This window comes from Antrostomus carolinensis, unplaced genomic scaffold (genome assembly GCF_000700745.2).
Source record: "Antrostomus carolinensis isolate BGI_N321 unplaced genomic scaffold, ASM70074v2 scaffold24708, whole genome shotgun sequence".
NCBI lineage: Eukaryota > Metazoa > Chordata > Aves > Caprimulgiformes > Caprimulgidae > Antrostomus > Antrostomus carolinensis.
This window is the reverse complement of record NW_010333988.1, coordinates 209-22,286: the sequence shown is the minus strand read 5'-3', so window position 1 is coordinate 22,286 and position 22,078 is coordinate 209. Positions and strand designations below refer to the sequence as shown.

The following is a 22,078-nucleotide window of genomic DNA, read 5'->3' as shown; positions in this document are numbered from 1 at the left end:
CGCACGTGAAGGGGGGGGGAAAATGAGCAAGTGGGTTTTTTTAGTTAAAATGCATTCATTTCTAGTGTCCGTAATGCGTTTGGGTTTTTATCCTTCTGCATTCTGTTTCCACTCCGATATGGAAGTATTGCATAATTTAGTGTCACCTTTTTGGCATTGGTGATGCCGAGTGCTCTGGGTAGAGAGTGTGCCTGTGGGGACAGGGGCTGATGAATGCAGAGAGCTCTGCTAGTCACCTCTGAAGCGTGGTGAGGTAAGGATTGCTGTGGTGGCTCCAAAGCAACAGCTGATCTAAGCGGGGGGGAAAAAAAAGGATTACTAGAGGGCAAGCCAGTGAAAAATGTGTATGAGGAAGAAAAGAGGACACTGATTTGTTGTGTATTGGAGTAGAAAAATATTTCATTCAGCTATACAAAGTTTGGTGAAGGTTTTCTCTGAAGGGCTTAATTCGATGTAGTTCATTTGAAATAATGAATTGTGATCTCTTAGGGTAAAATGGGTGTCGGTGAGTTGCACTGCTGCTGTGGGAATCGATTGTAATAGAATAATTGGCCTATAGACATTTTTTTGTAAATTCTTTTAATATAGAATAACTGGAAGATGATTGAGGGCACATCAGAAATGGAGCCACTAGGTACTGACCGGGCCCCGAGTCCCCCGAGGGGTCTGTGTAGGCGGAACTCCGGAGTGGCCTCTGAGCAGGCCCAAGAGTCATATGTAAGTGACTGTGGGATGGGTTAAAAGGTGAAATAACTTTTATGCAAAACACCCATCTTTTAAAATATGTATTATTTCTTCTTACTTGGTTTTTCTGTGACATAGCTCACCAAGATGCTGAGGTTATAGATGCATTGCAGCTGTCACTGAAGCCAGCAAACCAAGGCTTCTAATTAGGTGTTGCTTCTCCCTTTAAACGTATCCCTACTCACCCAGTATGACACTTAAGATTTGAATTTTAGTATTTCTTTCTTGTATTTCTGAGTAGTTAGAGATTTAATATTCCTTGCCCAGTTTTATGAATGCATATTGTATACTATTGGCGAGTGATCTATTTCAGATTATAAATAACATAGGAATAATGCTTATGTTAGAATTTCACTATTTACTCATTTTCCAGAATATTAAACCTTATTTTCTATCATGTGAATGTGTATGCATTTTAAATTTATTCTAAGTGAGATAACTTAAAGACTACTTAGACACTATCTTTAGACATTTCTAGTTTATAAACATTTTCCTGAAATAGTATATTTATATGCCTAAGTATGTGTGTATATATATGTAGAAATTGTTTTAAAATTGTTTTCTATGCTTATAACATCATTAGAGGATTCTTGCTGTTGGCATGTTCTTAGAACATGAGTAACAACAGAACAAGAGCAAAACCCCTGTCTAGAAAATCTTAGGAGTAGGTAGTCTTAAGTTCCAAAGAGCTTGTTTATCAGACGTCTCGTCTGTTGAAGCTGCAGGGAAAAGATGTGCCAGATTTGTGGCAATTTTTTTTCTTTATGTAGATTTATTAGGACGAAAACAAATTTAAATACAGAACTAGGGGAAGATGATAAAGGGGAGTTGATAGGAGAAAGAAGGAATGAGGATAGGTGTGGAAAAGAGCTGTTCTGAAAAGACTGAGTAAGATAAAAAAGTTGTAGCAAAAACCTGATTGTTAGAAGGCACCCGAAATGTTGAGCTCTTGTACTCATTACTTTCATTTGTGTCTCCAGCTAATGCTGTGCTTCAATCATTCTTGAGTATTAGTGCTTGAGCTGATCAGATTGTGACGTTATGTGCCATATGTGCTGGCAGAAAGCATTACAGTGGGACAGACCAAAGATGCAGCTTGAGCTCTAATCTTGAGTTTCCCAGCTGTTCTTTGCTTTTTAATTATTATTATTTTTAATTATGCACATACATACACGCATACCACTGAATCACAGAAAAACTGATCCACTTCATAGGGGGTGATGTAAGCCTATGTATATTTATATATATTTCATTATAGTGTTAGAGTGCTGCTTATGTTTTTGGCAGCATAATGTTTGTAAGAGAAGTCTGAGCTCATCAGGCTAAAAAAAAATCAATTAAGTGAAAATCTTTTCTAGTAGGTTTCCCATTCTTTTCTAGCCATTTGTGTATCTCTGACACCAAAGGCACACTAAGTATTTTCATATTGTATGAGCTTATGAGTGTACTTCAACTCATCTCCAGAAGTTCAGTATCCAAACTATGTTGGGGTATTATATTTTATTTTTTAAACAGGACCCCAAAAGTGCTTTTACTAGTCCCATATCAAATACAGAGAGTGCCAATCATCCTTTATCCTGGTTTCTATGGGCAATATCAGTAAAGTAAATGAAGTTGTTAGAATTGTCAAAGGCTTTACGTTCAGGACGAACCTGTTCTTTTAAAATACAGTGGAAAATGGAGGACAACTTCTTGCAGATACTAGATATTACGTAATGTCTTTGCAGTCTTAAGCAAACTACTGAGTATTATGCTCATTTTCCCATCAATAGAATATATAAATAATTAATTTTAAGACAGTCTTGAAGCTGTGTAGGGTGGCTTTCTGTTTAGACTTCAGTCCAGTAGATACAGCTGAAAAGAAAGCTGGGCTTTTTGGTCTTCCTTTCTTCAAAGGGAGCCTTACTCTGCATTTTTCTAGTAGTTTTCTGAGGGGGAGTCTCAGTATAGCTTTGCCTAAGTTTTACTTTGTCTTTTGTCAAGGAAGTTAATTTATATAAAAACCACCAGTGCCATAAAACATAAAAGAGAAATGCAAATGCATTAGGTGAGGTTGAGAATTAAGATGTTAATACTAAACTGATAGTTAAATTTGTGTTGATTTTTTGCCTTTGGTTTATAAGGGTAGGGTTGAATTTTTTTCTGGGAACAAAACTCCATATCCAGTTGCCAAAAGGGGAAGTTGAAACAGCACTAAAATGTAAGGAAAAAACATCTTTCCTCAAGTTCTGGCTTTGGATTTGTGTGTCTGTCTCCTTCCTTTCCTGCAGCAAAGCTTTCTGCAAGCCAGGTTTTAATTTGTTCCTTTGACTTCACTAGCTGAGAGTGGGTGCATGATCTCTGGGTGTGTCTTTCATGAGACCCATCAAAATACTTGGTGATTGGACTCTTCTGTGACTAAAATGAGACTTAAAACCAGGCATTATAAAAAAGAAGTTAGGCCATTTCATCTGGCACAATTTGGTCTCTGTTGTTCCAAAATAAACTATGCTGCTATAATCAAATGCTTTCCTAGTCAAATATTCTGGAGAAAACTTACTTGGGAAAAAAAGCTGGCATTCAGCTGTGAGGAAGATGGAAAACTTGGGGATTTAGACAGTGTAACATATTAATGTCTAATTTTTTGTATCCCTTCAAGTTCATTATCATTGGTTTATGAAGATCAGTGAGAAGTTTCACTAATTCTATTTCACTATTCACTAATACTTGAGTATTAGTCTTTTCCCCTCTTGTCCAGTAAATAAGTAATTTATTGTTAATACTTTGAGGCTCTTACTTAGATTATTCAAATTTATTATATCTGTTCTTTGATTTCTTATTACCAGTTTCTGTGCATCTTTCATAACATGAGATAGATAACTAGCTTGTGGACTCCAGTTTTCCAAGGCAGAGGTATCTGGAGACTGTATCATCTCTTCACCTTGTCATCTGTGGAAGCTGCACAACCTGCAGCTGGTCATCTTTCAGCATTGTAGTTGCTAGATTTCTGCAGAAACAAATGTTTGTGTGAGGGAATTAAGAAGTATTTTTATTGCCCCTTTTGAATTATAAGGGAGAGCAGCTGAAGTGACTGTAACCTATTGCTGTGGGCTTCTTGCTGCTCTGTGTGGTCATCTATCTCCCTTTATTCTTTCTGATCACTGTTACTCCACTGTCTCTCCTTGTTCCTGGGGGTATTGCCTCCTGCTGGCAGTTCATCACTGATACTGGCTTCTTCTCTATTCTTTGGTGCACTCTTATAATCAGTTTAAGTCAGGTTAAGACTTAATAATGAATAAGTGTTTAACTTGTGCCTGGATCAGAGGAGCGGTCTGGCTAACCACACAGCTCCATTGCGGGTGCCATGAGGTGGCTGGGGACTTGTGGCTGAGGGCAGAGGTAAGACAGATGACCCCTTTGTGCAGTAATGTGGGCTTGAATTGAACTTCTGATGTGAAATCACACTCCTGTAGCCACTAGCTTTTTTTTGAAGAGCTCCCGATGAGGCAATGGTACATGGCTTGGCTGTGTTACAGAGTTTCTTCCCATTCACAGATAGTTTTCAGCAGATCAACTTGGGAGCTACAGCTGTAAAGTCTTTTTAAGGTTTTTTAAAAAAGATGAGCAGCTTCTGCTTTAAGTTGGACTTAAGGAACCATGCAAGACTTATCCAGAAGCAGAATTTATTTTAGGTTTTCTAAGAGAAGTACATGCTACAAGTCTCATATCCTTGGAGGAATTCTGTTGCAAAGGAGCTTGGATGTTGTATCCATGGGAGCTTTAAACAAGCTGACTGCTGGCAGCCAGGGCTGTGGCCTGTCACTGCCCCAGCTGCATCTTCCTGCTTTTCCTTTCTGCTGGCTGGAGAGCTCATTAGACCACTGAGCCACTTAAACACACAAGTTGGTGGAAAAGCTAACCCTGTGACAAAGTGAGGAGTGCAAAGGGGGGGCCAGGGACACAGCTGGAGGCAGGTGAGTGAATGGGACTCTGCAGTCAGCAGTCGGGCTGGCTTAGGCCACCTTGGGTTTGCAGCTTTAGATTCTTCATAAAGCGTAGAGACAGAAATCAGTGTCCTTATGAAGGAAGAATTAAAACCCCTGGCTTAATTATCGTACACTGCTTCAAAAGTGGGGTAGGGGGAGATTGCATTTTTAGTGTTGTGCTTTTTGTATGTGTTAGAAACATTTATGTGTAAAATCTTTAGATAATGACATAGGAACTGGCTCATTTTTATGCTCTTTGAACTTCACTGTTTGCATTTCAGAAAGGAATATTTCACATATTGCAGGCTTGGTAAGCACAATACTTTCATACTGCAGGAGGATTGATTTCCTGGCAGATTTGTTTATCTGGGCCCCTATATATGAATAAGACAGAAATAAAAAAGATGCAGATGCATTGTTAGGTCTTAATTGTGGCTTCATAATTGACCTCTTAAAATCAGTTTCCTAATCTTGTCTATTTAATTGTTGTAATGCTACAATATTCTCTCCTATAAAACTATTTATATTTATATAGTTTTTAATAGCCAGTATTCATTAACCACACATAAAATAAGATACTGATCATAGCTAAAATTCTCTCTTCCCTTTTAGGCTGCCATCATGACGGCTGAAGAAACAGTGAATGTTAAAGAAGCTGAAATAATTAAACTAATACTAGATTTTCTGAACTCAAGGAAACTTCATATCAGTATGCTGGCACTTGAGAAAGAAAGCGGGGTCATTAATGGCTTGTTTTCAGACGACATGCTTTTTCTAAGGTAGGACTTACTTCTCTAATGCTTAAATAATACCACATATATGAAAACATACAGTTGGGCTGTGATTCAGTGGGTAGCCCCACGCCACTAAACAGGAGGTCTTATGCCCTCATCTTACTCTACCTCTTCCTGATCCCAATTCTGTGGTCCAGCCCTGCACTGTGTTCCAGCTCTGAAGTTAATAACATCCTTCTGTGAGCCATTTGAAGTAAGCAACTAGGCATCATCAGCACAGGTTGAGTTAGATTCTTTGATTGCTTGTTCATTCATTTTAACTCAATTATTTTTCTGGCATGCTAATGAATTCAAGTGGGAAGGAGTCTTGACAAGTGTCAGTGCAGGGTAAGTTGGGGAAAGCACATGAGCAAGAATAGGGTGGGAGAGCAAGATCTGTTGGAATCGGTGATCTGTTAATATCTGCTTACCATGCCACATGGAACTGAATGTGTAGTTTATTGAATTCTAAAATAAATAAAATATTTTGACAATTTTCTAGTGCTAAGACCTAGGATGGGTAGAATGGTTTCCAAAGCTTTTATCAAAAAAATGTTATCTGCATTTCAAAATAATACCTAGATTTCTTTTAAATTTAAAACAATATGAAAGGGATCTCTCCTGTCATCAAGGGATGAGAGTTGGTATGATTTACCATTGAGGATATTGCCCTCAAGCTTATTAAAAGGTGTCACTGTAGATGCAGACTAGTTTTTTTAGCATTGCTGTTTTCTATTTCATACCAAAGGTACTTAATAACTTTGTAGAAGCATGAGAAATTAATTTATCCAACTGTTTTTAAAACATTAAAAAATATATTTTTATCACTGAACAACATTTCTGACCTTGCTTCCCTTTTGATTAAAATTACGGATATTGGAATAAAGTGAAATCACAGAATGGTGGGGGTTGGAAAGGACCTCAGGAGATCATCTTCTCCAACCCCCCTGGTAAAGCAGGTTCACCTAGAGCAGGTTGCACAGGGAAGTGTCCAGGCGGGTTTTGAACATCTCCAGAGATGGAGACTCCACAGCCTCTCTGGGCAGCCTGTCCCATTGCTCAGACACCCTCGCAGTAAAGAAGTTTTTCCTTAAGTTTGTGTGGAAATGAAAAAGAAAGATTAAAATTGTTAATCGTATTTGTTTGTTTAATTCTTAGCTCAGTTGGAGTATACATCTAATGAGAAACTCACTCCTTCCTTGTAGATCTGGGCCTTTTATAGAGAACTCTGTGTGTGATATGAGGTTATGAAGAATTGGAGCTAGGTGGAACTAATCCATCTGTGCAGTCCAGCCCACTGGTCTTGGAGTTAGAGCTCTTTGGCTGACATAGTTCTTGCCAAGCTATTCCTCTCAAGTTCTCCATATGGGAGCTGTGTGTTTACACACCCCCCTTATAAAATAGGCCCAGTATTTATGCAATTAAAAACAACTGATTTTTAAGTTTGCTTTCATTCTTCAGGATATATTAATTGAATCAATGTATTTATTTGTACTCTTAAATAAAGACTTGTTTTCTTATTTTTTTTTTAAATAAGAATTACCAATAAAGCAGGAGACACAGGACTATTTTGTCCTTTCTGACGTGCCTTTAAGAGTAATTAATATTTGTCCTTCCAGTATGCAGTTATTTTTACAAAATAGTGAGAAAGCATTTGGATTTTGCTTTTACTACTGGTCACATCAGACAGTTATCTTGACATCTGTGCAAATCATTAATTTTTCAAAGCACTGCTGTGTACTTAAATGAGCTGCTTACTTAGAAGAAGGATGTTCTTGCCCAGTGAAATTAAGGGAGTGACTCTTTGTTTTCCTAGGCAATTGATTCTTGATGGTCAGTGGGATGAGGTTCTTCAATTTATTCAGCCTCTTGAATGTATGGAAAAATTCGACAAGAAAAGGTAAAATAGAATGTGTTTCAAGTATTGGAGTTGTGGAAAAAACATTAATTTCTAAGTATTGTGTATTAAAGCAGTAGTTCTAAGTTTTTCATCTTATTTTTTTTTTTCTAACCTGTATACAGTTCTGAAAGTGTGTGCATATGATTTTTTTAACTTAAACTATGAAAAATATGTGCACACAATCTGTAATGAGTTTTCATTTGCCATACACTTTAGGAATACTGTGCATGTTGTACTCTGTCCTCATAATTGTAGAAGCATGAGAAATTAATTTATGCAACTGTTTTTAAAACATTAAAAAATATATTTTTATTTTATATTTTTATTTTTATATTTTATATTTATATTTTATATTTTATGCTCTGTCATATTTCTAATCAAGAAATGAGTATGATTGCTACACTTTTTTTATTAGCTGTCTAATATTTTTAATGTAATATTTCTGAAAGCAATAATTGAAAAAGACATCTCCTGTTAAAAATAATTTTGTGGTTACCAATCTGTTAAAATTTGAGATCAGAGTTCACTGTCATTGCAATTTCTATGCCCAACTTAAAAATTTGCTGTAAAATACCCTGCTCATCTCTAAAAGAATGTTTAGCTACTGGATCAAGTTGTATAGCATTTCACTTCTCACCTGCAGGTTCCGTTACATTATAATGAAGCAGAAGTTCTTGGAAGCCTTATGTGTAAACAATGCGATGTCAGCAGAAGATGAGCCTCAGCATGTAAGAATTGTATCTGGTTTGGGATTTTTTTTACTGTCAGGAAGCCTCTTGAGATATCCTGATTAAATGCAGAGCAGAAGCTCCCAGCACTAAATTTTAGCTATTACCAAATAGTTTCAGAAACAATGGAAAAAATAATTGGTATCCTTTGGAAATGAATGTGGCTCCCAGGTCTTAAGGGCTGCTTGAAACCTTAGCTCAGTGACCATATGCTGTGTTTGTGGTCCTGATACTGATACTTACTCTAGGCCATTATGCTAAAATGCAGGGCTTTTTCTTTCAAAGGTCTCAGAATCACAGAAATTTATTATCATAAGTGGGACCAGGTGAAAGATTCTCATTTGAATTAATCTTAAAACTTAATTTTTGTTGCTTTTAGAGAGAAAAGACACAGTTGTTTCTTTGGAGGGAACAGATGTGTTCACAAAGGACTGATTCAGTTAAATGTGCAAACAGCAGGAGTTGTGAACTTGGGTTTTCAATATGGAAAGAGACATTAACTTAGAAGGTGTTCAGATTGTGAATTTAATTATGGTTTTTAATTTATATTGATAATACAGGAATACCAAATTTCTAACATAAAAATGTTATGAAATTTAAAATGAAGAATGTCAGTAATTTTAAGACAATTTATTTCATTTTCCAAACTGAATTGATTTTAATTCTCTGTCCTATTACACATATGTTGTACTGCGGAGTCTTCTCTTGACAGTGTAGAGAGAAAGCTAAAAGTCTCTCTTTATAGTTGTACAGGGAAGGTTTACTATTCCTCTAATCAGTCAGTGTAAACTGTTAGTAGATAGCACTGCAGGAAAATAAAAATCAGATTTATCCTTTATTTTTTGTTTTGAATGTTACCAAATGTGTTGGCACACTGTGGATGAAAGGCCGCTGTATTGAGCAGATGCTAGGTAACGCGCGTTAAGTGCTGGGTTTTATTTTTTTTTTTAATCTTTGTACTAAAAATGCCAAGTTATGTGTATTTAACATGGTTCTTGGCTTTTAACTATCAACAAGCTTTGTATGAAAGCTTTCTATTCATTTGGAGGTCTTCTAAGAACTTTTTGAACTTTTTAAACATTTTTTGACTGAAGAACAGAAAATCTGAGTATAAAAGCCAACTCAAAGTTGCTAATCACTGGAAACTACAGATGTCTACACGCCTTTTATAACTTGTGCCAGTAGCTTTTGATAGACATAAAAAAGGGGAAAATAAGTCAGCTGGCTCTGAGAATGGAAGCAACCTTCTGTGCTACAATAGAATTGAACCGATTTAGCTACAGATTTAAGATTTTAAGCCTATCGAACCTGCAGTGACATGAAAAAGTTCCATAGATCGGTAGAAGATGGGACTGGGCGGGGGATTTTAGGAAATCAAAGCTTCCAGGAATTTATCTCTGCTGTAACTACATTTGCATCATCAGACTCAGACGCTATATTGTATGCTGTTTTAATTAAAATATAAACAATAAGAGTAATAAAGGAATGTTAGCAGGGAAATTGTGCTACTCTCTGGTCTTTTTCAACTAACTTTTATTGTAGAAACGTATGTACCACAAACTACTCTCTTAATATTTCTGTAGCTGGAGTTTACAATGCGAGAGGCTGTCCAGTGCCTACATGCGTTGGAAGAATATTGTCCCTCTAAGGAAGACTATAGCAAACTCTGCTTGCTGCTGACGCTGCCTCGCTTGACCAACCACGCCGAGTTCAAGGACTGGAATCCCAGCACTGCTCGGGTTCACTGCTTTGAAGAAGCCTGCGTCATGGTGGCAGAGTTTATTCTTTTGATAGGAAACTGAGTGAGGCTGGCTTCAAAGCAAGTAGCAATCGTTTATTTCAGCTTGTAATGAAGGGATTGCTTTATGAATGTTGTGTGGAATTCTGTCAGAGTAAAGCAACAGGAGAAGAAATCACAGAAAGTGAAGTATTGCTGGGCATTGATCTCTTGTGCGGTAATGGGTGTGATGACTTGGACCTTAGCTTATTATCATGGCTGCAGAATCTGCCAGCTACTGTTTTCTCATGTGCTTTTGAACAAAAGATGCTTAATATTCATGTTGATAAACTCCTCAAGCCTACAAAAGCTGCTTATGCTGATCTTTTGACACCTCTTATCAGCAAACTTTCTCCTTATCCATCATCCCCAATGAGGCGGCCTCAGTCAGCAGATGCTTACATGACCCGCTCCTTAAACCCTGCCTTAGATGGGCTGTCATGTGGATTAACAAGTCATGATAAGCGAGTCACAGACCTTGGGACCAAAACTTCTCCAATGTCGCACTCCTTTGCTAATTTCCATTACCCAGGAGTACAGAATCTCAGCCGAAGTCTCATGCTTGAGAATACTGAGTGTCACAGCATTTTTGAAGAGTCACCTGAGCGGTAAGTGCAACTGTAGCTTTATTTTACCTTGGCTTATGTTGCACTTTGTACACTGGGTTCTTACCTGCACTGTAACTTTGAACATAATTGTAACACTGAAACATAATTTGCTTGTTTAAATTCTGTTGTCATTAAAACTCTGTATACAAGGTGTTTTCTTTCTTACGCTTTTATGATAAAAATAGATTTTCATATTTGATCTTGAGCCCTGTGGATTCAATGTGGACTCCTTAAAGTTGAAATCCTAGCAAGAGGCATAAATATGCTCTGATTATGTAACAGAATATAGCTAAGATTTGTGTATTACTGAATTCTTTCATTGCAGGTGAATAAATAGAGACAGTGGAACAGCTGTAATGCCATCTTCTTTCCCCATCCCATTCTGTCCTCATGTGTCTGTAAATCTTGGTCCTGACACTGTAACTGATTAAGTATACTTAAAAATTTACATATAGAAATAGTCCCAGTGAAGTCAGTGGAAATTAGTATATATGCTGTCATTGTAGCATTCCTCTATCACTTAAATTGTTACAGTAGTAGTTTGGCTTAACTATTTATGTACTGTTTTTTAAACCAAATCTGAATAAGGTGGCTTAATGTATTAAGTTTTCTTATTGGACTTGGAGATAGTTGGGTTGTGAGAGTGGTGAATGCAATTAATAACTTATTTTAATGAAGCGTAGACTTCAAGACTGACTTCTCTCCTTCCTTAAGAACTACAGCCTGTATCAAAACTTTGCACTTTTTACCTTCTGAGAGAAAAGTCCTGGTAACTAGGAGAAATGGTACTTGTCAATTAAGAGCTTATCATCATGTTTTTGCTTGGCCTTTATTTTGATCAGCAATTCTGCCCGTTTCTAAATGTTATAGCTGTGCTTCTCTAGAAAGCAGCTGCCAGCTTTTTAGGTTCTTGGAGAGCCAGGTGGGTAACTAGCACTGCACTTGGGTGCACTGGCCAGCAGAGGACACTTGCAGAGCTGGGATGTTCAATCTTGGCTGCAGTTGGTGACACTGTCTATTAGTTTTGGCTTACAGCAATATTTCTATATATTGCATTAAGGTAAAGAGCAGCTGTAACTAAACTCAATAAAAAGGAAACAAGCACTATCATACTGATGTCAGTTCACAAATGAGAATGGAAAATTTTACAGTAATGTATGTTTGAATACTTTATCTTAATGCTTCTCTTGAAAGGATCTATTTTGTTTGATTCTAAATGATCCACTTTTAAGTCTTTGGTTTTACCAGCCTCTTCACAACTAGAGTTTCTGTGGATAGCTTAAGTCTTATGGAAGTACCCCTTGTGTTACACTTTTAAAATGTGTATCTCCTGAAGATACTAATGAATTGTGAATCCAGTAATTTTACTGCTCATTTTTCAGAAGAAAATCCAATGTCAGATTAAGTGTCCAACTTAAATGACAGTATTTGCAAGGGTGGAAGCGGGAAGCTGAGCTTCATGTAAATCTGGCCCTTGCTTCCTCTTGCACATGACAAAAATATGGTATTTCTTTTGTAAATTATATTCAGCAAGCATTTATTTGTCCTTTGGTCAGCAAAGTTACTTTTGTTATTATACACAGAGATGCACAAAAATTTTAAAATAACCTCTTAAAGAGCTTCACTACAAGTCACTGAGAAAAGAAGACTTTAAAGTGACAAAATCCAAGGCTTTTAATGTGTTCTGCACACTTACTGGTTGCTAAAGCATTTTGGAAGGAGTTCCATGCACAAGTGGTTACATAATACAAGAATAACAAAACTGATATAACTGTGTAGCACTTTCAGGAATGTTCAAGCTGACAGATGTTAAACATAGTTTAAATTCAGATTGGTAGTGGTAATTCAACTAGTATTTTATAGAAGACATTAGTCAATATATCTGATACATTCCATGCACATAATTGCTTTGAAAATAGGAGATCTTTAATAACTCGTTAAAGAGTGTGTGTGTGTGTATATATATATATATAAAATTCAAGTGTAGGGATAGAAGATGTGGAATTTGGATATCCCACGGTGGTAAGGATTTTGTAAAATGTGGGAATAAAGCACACTGACTCTTTGTTAGAGGTTTTATTTTGTTTAGTGTAACCCATTGCAACTGACATTTTTTTTCCTAAGCAGTATCTTCAGTTTTATGAGACTTTAGTTGGCACACTTGTGTTATCAGATTTTACTCTAGAATGTTATCATTCTCTACTTACCAGGGGATTTTCTACTCTTAATTTTTCTCAATTAAGCTTCTGTTCTTTTCCATGTTGCTGCAAGAAGTGATACTCCTGTTGAGCCACAGCATCCCATCAACAGTGAGACTTTGTGCCAGAGTTCAGTTCCAGAAAATGAACCACTTAATGGAGCACAGAGTCAGGGATCAGCCAAACAAGAGAAAAATGAGGTAGTGGTTGTTTGTTTAAAAATAATGAGGCACTTTGAGCTGTGTTCTCATCACTTCATAATGGTTTGCCTTTGTGTTGAGAACTTCATGCATGACAATGGGTTGCTTTGAATGTTGTTTTTACTATAGTGAAAATACCATATTGCATCTTGTATAAGAAACTACATTTTTTCCCGCTGTATAAAGTTCTACTGTCATTTGAGTCTGTAATGCAGCTGATTAGTGTGCCTTCTTACGTCAGCAGTGTTGCTAAACTGTTGTGTATCCCTTAAAAAAAAAAGTGCTTTGCAGTACTCAAAGCCAGCAATGTTAGATTAAACAACGCTTAAGAATCCTCTTAGTGTTTTAGCGAGGAATCTGGCATGTAGCCTGCAATTTTTGGTGTATACACCAAGTTTCATAGGTCATTTTACATCATTTTCTGTCTAGAACACAGGGACATTAAAATGGAATAATTCCCTAGTAAATGTATTTTTGCTTTTCAGAATCCTAGAGTAACCTTTTTTTGGATTCATCTTTGAAGACTTGTGCCTTGACTATCCTTTTTTTCCTTTTTTATCCTTAACAGCAATATAGGGAAAGTGAAATAATAGTTCAGTAGGAAACAATGAAGACAGTTAGCTATTCTGTTTCTGCAGTTTTAAATATCTGTCTCTTAATTCAGTAATGATGAGTAATATTGACTCTATGGTCTGTTTTGTTTGCAGACTTCAGTTTGATTTTTCTTAAGTAAACTTTATCTCAGCTTATGACATCTATATGGTACTGAAAACCAGTCTAGTCTTGACAGGGCTGTATTCTTGCAGACTCTGGATAGTTGAGTGAGGCAATGGGGCCTATCGGAGGATTAACAAAGTCCGCCAAACTTGAGGACTTCACTCCCCTCAAGGACTTTGCTGAGTAACTTCTCTGCTGCAACAGTGTTGTGTATGCACATTGGGAATAAGAGGAGGGAGGAAAGAGTTTAGCTAGACGTGTAAAAGAGTAGGCTTCAAAAGGAAAAAGAAGAAGGGGACAGAATTTGTAGGAGAGAATTAAGACGGGAGATGCTGTGCTGGAGGTGAAGATGTTCATCAGTCTACACACACGTAGAGGAGAATGTAGTGCCCAGTCCAATTTCACCTGGTTTTGTTTTCCACATCGTAGTGGTTTATGTGTATACCTGTGCAAGTAAGAAACTCATTTAAGCTTCTTTTCATAGCTCTATTTTTGCAGTGTTCCTGGAGGGATTGAGTTATAAGCTAGAGTTTATAAAATAGGGCATCTGGGCAACATATTTTAGGTTTAGGTGTTGGTTTGGGTAATAAAGACATTGAATCCAATTGCAACAAACAAGCATCAATCATGGAAAGAAGTATAGGCAAGAATATACCTGCTGCTTTGAAGGATTATAACCCAGTGACTGGGGAATAGTTCATGTATTTGAAATGCAGAGAATAAATGCTTTCTAGACTTCTGAAGATAACTTCAGAGTTTCTAAATTGCAAGTATTCATCTCAGGAAACCTAAGGTGGCAAACATTTTACAAATGCAACAGTGCTATAAACAAAAAAAATTATTGTATCAGAGAACACAATCATTATGCAAGTATTTTTATTTAGAAGAAACACAAAGCCTCATAGTTATGAAGAAAGATCTTCTGCATGAGTTGTCTGAACTAATGCAAAGTTATGAGGATGTCCTTGCACAACTTAGAGTCACTAGATGACAAAGATGTCACTTTCAAAAACAAACAAAAAAACAACACCTGGGTTTTTTTTCTTTTACTACTTTTTTTTTTCCTACTAGTTGGTGACAGTGCAGGTTTTTTTCTATAGAAAATGCATGGCACTTCAGTGTTGATATTTTGTCCTTGGACTAAACTGCTTTTGGTTTTCTGTAGGGTATGTTTGCTTGTTCATTTTTAACTTGTTCACAGTCGTTTTATGATAGTAGCATTTGTAACTAGTGGCACAGAGAGAAAATGAGGACTGGGGAATGCAGAAGGCATTGAGTCCTTGGGAGCTGGCAGTGTGGGAAGCCAAAGATAGTATGTAAAAGGAAAGAGACTATAAGAAAGGAAGTTCAAGTATTTGTGTTTGGTCTAGAAAGTAAAGAATTTTAAAGTTAGAACAAGGCACCAATTTCAAAAGTAAGATGTAAGACTTGAATAGACCACTTCAAGGTTGGCTACTGGGAGAGGTAAATCAGCTCTGCAGACTGATGGCAGGAAGGTGACAATGTGGCAGAAAATACTAAATTTGTAGTGAAAATATGACTTGGAATTCGGAGTGTAGCTTACATTGTTTTCTGATTTTTATTTTCAGTTTCCAGTCACCTATTTGTTTTGATCTTAAGTAATACTTTGGAAGTTTTGCAGGAAAGAGGAGTCTCCTGAATTATGGCAGAACTACTTCAACAGTGAATAGCACAGGCTGGCACTGATTTCCTTTCTTAATATGTAAATTGTGTCTGGTTTTAAGGAAGAATGAAAACATTACTCCTCAGAGGAGAATCTGCTGTGCCTTTTGATGCCTGTATTGAAATAATGAATCAAAAAGTGAATATTTAGGTCAAATACCACAATTAACTATTAAATTTTCATCATTAATTTTCATTTCTTTTTAGCTTCGTGATTCAACAGAGCAGTTTCAGGAATATTACAGACAAAGACTACGTTACCAGCAGCACTTGGAACAGAAAGAGCAACAACGACAGTTGTACCAGCAAATGTTATTGGAGGGAGGTGTAAATCAAGAAGACGGAGCTGACCAGCAACAGAATCTTACTGAACAGTTTCTGAACAGGTTGGGGGGTTTTGTTGCTTCTTCCTCCACCCACTCCTATCCCTTATCAAGTTCTCATAACAACCTGGTTTGGTGGTTTGTGTTTTTTCTTGTCATTTATTATTAGATCTATCCAGAAACTAGGAGAATTAAATATAGGTATGGACAGTCTTGGAAATGATGTACAAACCCTTAGCCAGCAATGTAACGGGAGCAAAGGGAATGCATCTACCAATCCAGCAAGTAACTTTACATCGCTGCCTTCAGATGCTAGTCAGAGGACAACAGCTGATAGCCAGAATGTTAACACAAGCACTCCTCGGAAGCGTGGATCAGCTAATCAGATACCCTTTCCTGAAGAGTCCCCTGTACAGGGGAATCAAACGTAAGTTATTTGAGACTGTTCAGGACTGGAAATACCCTTCTGTTAGCACTGTGGGAGTAACTGTTTGTGTTTATTTTTAGTTACCAAGTTAAGTTGACATTGAATAGGGATATTTAGCTCATGATCGGTGTTTTCTAAATATTTTATAGATATTATAAAATCCTTTTTTGACAGCACACATGAGAAATAGTGGTTATTTGTTATGGTTTACATTTTATGTTTATTTTAAATTTCAGGTTTTTTATTGCAAATTATATATATAGTTCTTATTTTGTGTTCTACAAGTTTCTGAAAGCTTTTTTATGAAGTACAAACTAGATGCATTGAGAGAGAGGCAGGGCAGAGTGGGAACTGGACTACTTCCGTTAACTGAAGGTAGTGCTGACCTGAAAGCAACAACCACTTTTGCATGTATGTTTGTAAATATGTGTATACCTATGTATGTTATGGAATGAAAGCAGATATTTTTAACTTGCATTCACTTGTTCAATGGCTGGAGTTGCTGCAAAAATGGCAACCCCTTGTAAAAATAATAGTTTAATGATAATCAGACATGCATAACACTTGTCCACACAAATTGGTCAGTTCTGAGAATGACTGGAACTGGAACTTTAGTCAAAAAAATAATTATAAACAAATCTGTCCCTGCCCTTGTTTTTTTTTTTTTGTTTTATGTCTTGTGAATTTAAACTCTTCACCAAATCAAAACAGTGTATCAGAACATGCTGTCACTCAGCCACAGTTGGAAGACTCTTCAGGGAATTTAACTAGGACAAGGAGTGATGAGGTGAGTTTTCTTACTGTCCTTTACAGTTTCTGTTTTCACAAGATTCAGTGTTTAATCCTGAGTGTGGGACATCTTCTCATTGTTAGTAGATACTTAGAATGAATTTTGATTGACCTATAGAATCACAGAACCATTAAGACTGAAAGAAACATCTGGAGACTGAATCCAAACCCACTGCTCAAAGAAGGGTCAATGAGAGCAGGTTGCTTGGGGCTGGGTCCAGTTGGGTTTTGAGTATCAAGGATGGAGACTCCACAGCCTCTGTGGACAGCCTGTTCCCATGTCTGACCACCCTCATAGTGTTTTTTAAACAACAACAAAGTTTAAATGGAATTTCCTATATTTCCATTTGTGTCCATTGCTTCTTGTCCTTTCATTGGCTACCACTGAGAAGAGTTTAGCTCCATCTTCTTTACTCCTCCTGTCAGGTATTTGTATACACACACACACCCCCTGAAAAGCCCTTCTGATCTCAAGGCCAAACAGTCCCAGCTCCCTTGGCTTCTCTTTCTACAACAGAGGTTCCAATGGAATGTCTCTTACAACCATTGGTTTGTGTTTTATGGGTTGAAACTTTGATTGTTGGACTCCAGTCAGTATGGTCCAACTTCAGGGAAATAATTTTGCAGAAAGTACATTCCAAAGTTTCTGTATCAGATAAATAAAAACCAGAATTTTAGAAAAGTGGTGATGAAGTCAGAAGGATGATGTAATAAAGCTTAGCATAATTTAATTATGCAGCAGTGGAGCTGCATAATTACAGGGTGAAAAGCTGATTCTTATGTTTAGTATTATATTTGTTTTATAAACTGTGTTTATAACTTGGATTATTTTCAGTAAAAATGCAGCTTTGTTCCCCTCACAAGTTTCACACAGATCAAATGTGTTTACACAGAAATAAACTGTAATATTATGTGTCTGAGATGGGCTGTTTAGAAGAACAAAAGCTGTTGGAAGCCTGGAGGGGGAATGAGAGATGTTAATCTAATGTTAGCTGTAAAAGCGAGTTGAAGAGTATGCTACTCCTTGACCTAGAGTAGACATTGTCTTACAAATCTGTAATTTGAATAGTTTAGCCTGGTGCTGCTACTTACTAATACTTTGGTCCAGTAGTTTTATATTATTCTGCAAAACACTGTCATCCCCTTTTAAATGTCTGGTTTTATGCTGAAGAACCTGATTTTACTGTTACCCTTCTACACAGGATGACAAATCAAAAAAGCAGTTCATTTGCATTAATACTCTAGAAGACACACAAGCTGTTAGAGCTGTAGCCTTTCATCCCAGTGGGAGTTTATATGCTGTTGGCTCCAACTCTAAAACTTTGAGAGTTTGTGCCTATCCAGAAGTAATTGACCCAAGGTAAGAAAACTTCTATAATAATTTATTTTTCTGTATCATAGCACTTCTTTCTCCTGTAGCTACTGATACCTGTATATTTCACACCTTTATTTTGTTGTCATAAATGGTGCAGCTTTCTCCTCAGAAACCTGAACTGACAAACAAAAATAAGATGATCTGCTGAAGAGTTGGTGGGCTACTTTTTTGCACTCTTCCATTACTGTCAAGATGCATTGCCACAATACCACACATTTCCTTCTAAAAGCATTATTTTTGTCTCAGCAAGTGGGTTTTTCTATGTTTACCGTGATGGCTTCTGGGTTTTATATTCCAGCTGTAAAACTAGGAGAAAGCATGTGTCAGTTCCCAAGCCAGCACAAGTTGGGCTTCATGAGATGGAGTTTCTGGCAGGAGGACAGACTTAACAGTAGAGAATGCAGTATCTTCTTCAACTTCTACAGCAGAATTTGCCAGAGCATGTCTGTTGGCCCGCTGTTACTATAAACACTGCTTTCCTGATGCTTTGGTTCCTTGACAGGAAAAGCACTATTTGTGGTTTACTGTGCGCCCAGTCTTTCCTATTTTCTTATCACCCATTTTTTTAATAGGAGTGGGAAAAATGTTTTTTTACCTGGAAATAGATATTGCCATCTCAATAACCATCTCCTTGTCTCTGCTCCAAATAATTACATTATTTTCTTGGAGTAGGGAGGAAGTGCAGGCACCTAAAACTTCAGAAGAAGCTACTGTTATGCACAGTGACTTTATCTGGGACACCTTCCCAATTTAAGACTCGTGTTCAGGCTTCCAAAGTGTTCAAAAACTAATCTGATTTTTTTTTTTTCCTCCTTAAATATCATCAGTAAGGTAGTCTTTGAAGTTTAATTCCAAAATATTTATTGGCAGTGTATGAAACAAAAAAATAATTTATTTCTCTGATACTCAGTGCAAGCTGACTTGCTGGGCTTAAAGCCCAGACAACCTCCTCTTGACTGTTAAACAGTGCAAAACATTTTCAGTGCAATGGACACTTTATTGACTAACTGTGGTCTGCTCTCACAAAGCTTGTTGTTCTAACCATTGGGAAAGGTTAGATCGACTCTGCAGCCTTAGTCTCTCATTACAGTGCACGATCTGATGTGACAAGTGACGCAGTGCATCTGGCTAGGAAAGGAATACTGAGATTTCCTTAATTCTGAACTTGTACTACTTCCTCTTACTGTTTTGTTGGGTTTTTTTTTCCCCACTATGCTTACAGTCTGCCAAAAATATTTCATCACGGGATTTACAAGTCAACAGAGAGATTACATTATCTTAAAGATATTCTAATCTTTGTAACAACCTCAGTCTAGACATGTGTTCAAAACGATGTGTTTTTCAAAAAGCTATAATTGTGTAGAATATCTGTAAATACCAGTTGTTTAATTGCACGTCAAAGTTCTGTTGGGATTTTTTAAAGTTTTTAAAATTGTCCTTCAAACTGATGTATGATTCAGGGCAGGTTGGTTTTGGTTTTTATTTCCTTTCTCTAAAGGTATAATAGTAGTGTGCTTCTTTCCATATGTTTGAGATTAAATACTGACAGATACTCATTACAGTGCTGCAGATGTTGTTCAAATAACCACAGTGCTTCCACGCAAATGATTGGCAGCATGTGCTCTCTGTGCTGGGGAGGTGCTCCCACATCCTGACAAAGTCAGTGATTCTCAGCTGCTGCCTCTACCTCCTAGCAAATGTTGTGAATCCAAACTCTGAGTGTGATATAAGGCATTAGGCCATTTAGGAAGCTCTGTAGTGTGTTGAATGGTGATCCTGATTTAGGCTAATCTGTCATGTGTTTCCTCTCTGGCAACAAAATAAAATTAGCTTCCAAGTAGATTTATTTTAGTATTCTTTACTAAAGCCATGTTTATCTGAAAAGTTTTTCAACAGACTTAGATAGCTGCCTTCTGTTTTTTCTCTCTGCCTCTTTTGTTCAAGTATTAATAGTATGGTTTCTGAATTTTTCAATATCAATTTAATTTGTTGAATTTCTGTTTTTGATGTTACTGGAGTGAATGTTGTGGAGTTGGATACAGCACTACTTTATCTTAAGCAGTTAACTACTTCCTGCTATGGGAACACAGAAATAACATCTTAGGAAATTAATTCATTGAAATAGAGGAAATGTAGATCAATGGGACTGCTCCTTTTATTTCAGCCATGTGTAAAGCTGGTTTCTGGTTTCAGAAATAAGAATGTATGGTATGTTTAGATGCTGTGAAGATTCCTGTATTAACATATTATGGTGAATGTATCTTCCTTGCACAGACTGCCATATTAGATTTTCTAGTAGATGAGTGAAGCTGTGAAAGTCACCTTATTCAACAAAAAATATCCAGTGCACGGCTCATAATGATGACCATATATTAGTTTTTTCTTTTATTACGTGTTTTCTTTGTTATTTATTTAATGGCCAAAGAAGAGACAGTACTTGACTTAGGGCAGCATTTTTCTGTGCCTTGCCAGGTAGGGTTAACACAGGAGCATTTTTCTTGAGCCTTTAACGACTTTAAGTGCTTGATGAGTCCCACTTGTTCTGACAGCAAGGATGGCACAGACAGCTACTTTTGGGTAAAACAGCAGGCCTCAATTTTTATTGTTACAGTACTACTCTGCACAACAACAGCCCCAAACACAAGTATATGGAGCCCAGTCATAATTATGCTATCATACCAAATCCTCAGTTAGGGATTAGGTCTGGTGGGTGGGAAGCTGAATGAGAAACACCTTCCTGCACACATACACAGAGGTTACACAGCCTTCTGCTTTCTTCTTTCAGGAATCTGGATTTTCCAACCTGTAGCCTGGTAGCTTAGTCCCAGACCCAGCCTTCAGCCATGCCAGCTGCACTGGGTGCTGCCATAGACAGTGTGTGCCTTAGGAGCTTTCTTGGCCTGCTGTTGCTTAATTGAACTCAAGCACATTCAAAAGTGGCCACAGGATCAAGATGTTGAAGTATGAGGGATTTGGAGAAAAATCCCAACAATTTAGGACTCTGGGGATAAGGTTTCACTGTATGTAGCTAGTAATTACTACATTTTATCTGTTTTCAGCCCTTTATAGATGAAGGGACTGTGTAAGTTCTCTTGCATGTCCAATCACAAGTAGAGTGGGGAGATGAGGAAAAACTGAGAAAATAGGATAGAGAAGATCCTTTTGTTTTGTCTCCAGTCACATGTATGTTTCAATGCAAACAGTCGTATGTATTTCATGTTACCTAAAATAACAGAAAAATGGTATTTTCATTTTAGAATACATTGTTTTCCTTACAAGTAAAAGGAAATTGGATATTCTTTTTCTTTTTTTTTTCAGTGCTTATAACACTCCTAAACAACCTGTAGTACGCTTCAAAAGGAACAAGCATCATAAAGGATCAATCTACTGTGTAGCCTGGAGTCCCTGTGGACAGCTCTTAGCTACTGGTTCTAATGATAAATATGTGAAAGTACTGCCTTTTAATGCAGAAACCTGTAATGCAACAGGTAGTGTGTTTAAACAATTTATTTTCAATTATTTGTCAAATATGTTCAAATTACATTAATTAATTAGTTAATGGGTTTTATTATTTTTATAATGCTTTGATTAACTTAGTCTCTTTTCCCTTTCACCATCACAGTTGTCTCTGCCCAGCAAAGAGCCACCAAGGGGCTGGGGATTATCTTTTGGGTTTGGTTTGGTTTTTTTGTTTGTTTGCATTTTGGTCTTGATTTACAAGACTTTCTGGCATTGTGCTGTCTTCTGGTAGATTTTTTTTTTTCCAGATATGGTAAAACAAACAGATTATGTGCTCTCTCAACCTTGGCTGGAGCTGGCTGTGGAGTCGGTCCGTGTACCTTTTCCAAAGCTTTAGGAACTGTAGCAAGCT

General features: G+C 37.1%; 1 protein-coding gene across 1 annotated transcript; it reads left to right on the top strand.

The window, feature by feature from the left end:
• Positions 1-600: 600 nt before the first annotated feature.
• Positions 601-21,695, top strand: LOC104520241 (WD repeat-containing protein 47-like; the record flags this gene model as incomplete). The annotated part of the gene is given in 12 exon segments (XM_029086517.1): positions 601-717; positions 5,322-5,488; positions 7,299-7,382; positions 8,026-8,110; positions 9,694-9,892; positions 9,895-10,495; positions 12,770-12,893; positions 15,501-15,679; positions 15,786-16,043; positions 16,755-16,830; positions 18,035-18,192; positions 21,526-21,695. Coding segments are annotated over 12 exon segments (2,218 nt in total), but the record flags the coding sequence as incomplete, so codon positions are not given.
• Positions 21,696-22,078: the final 383 nt, after the last annotated feature.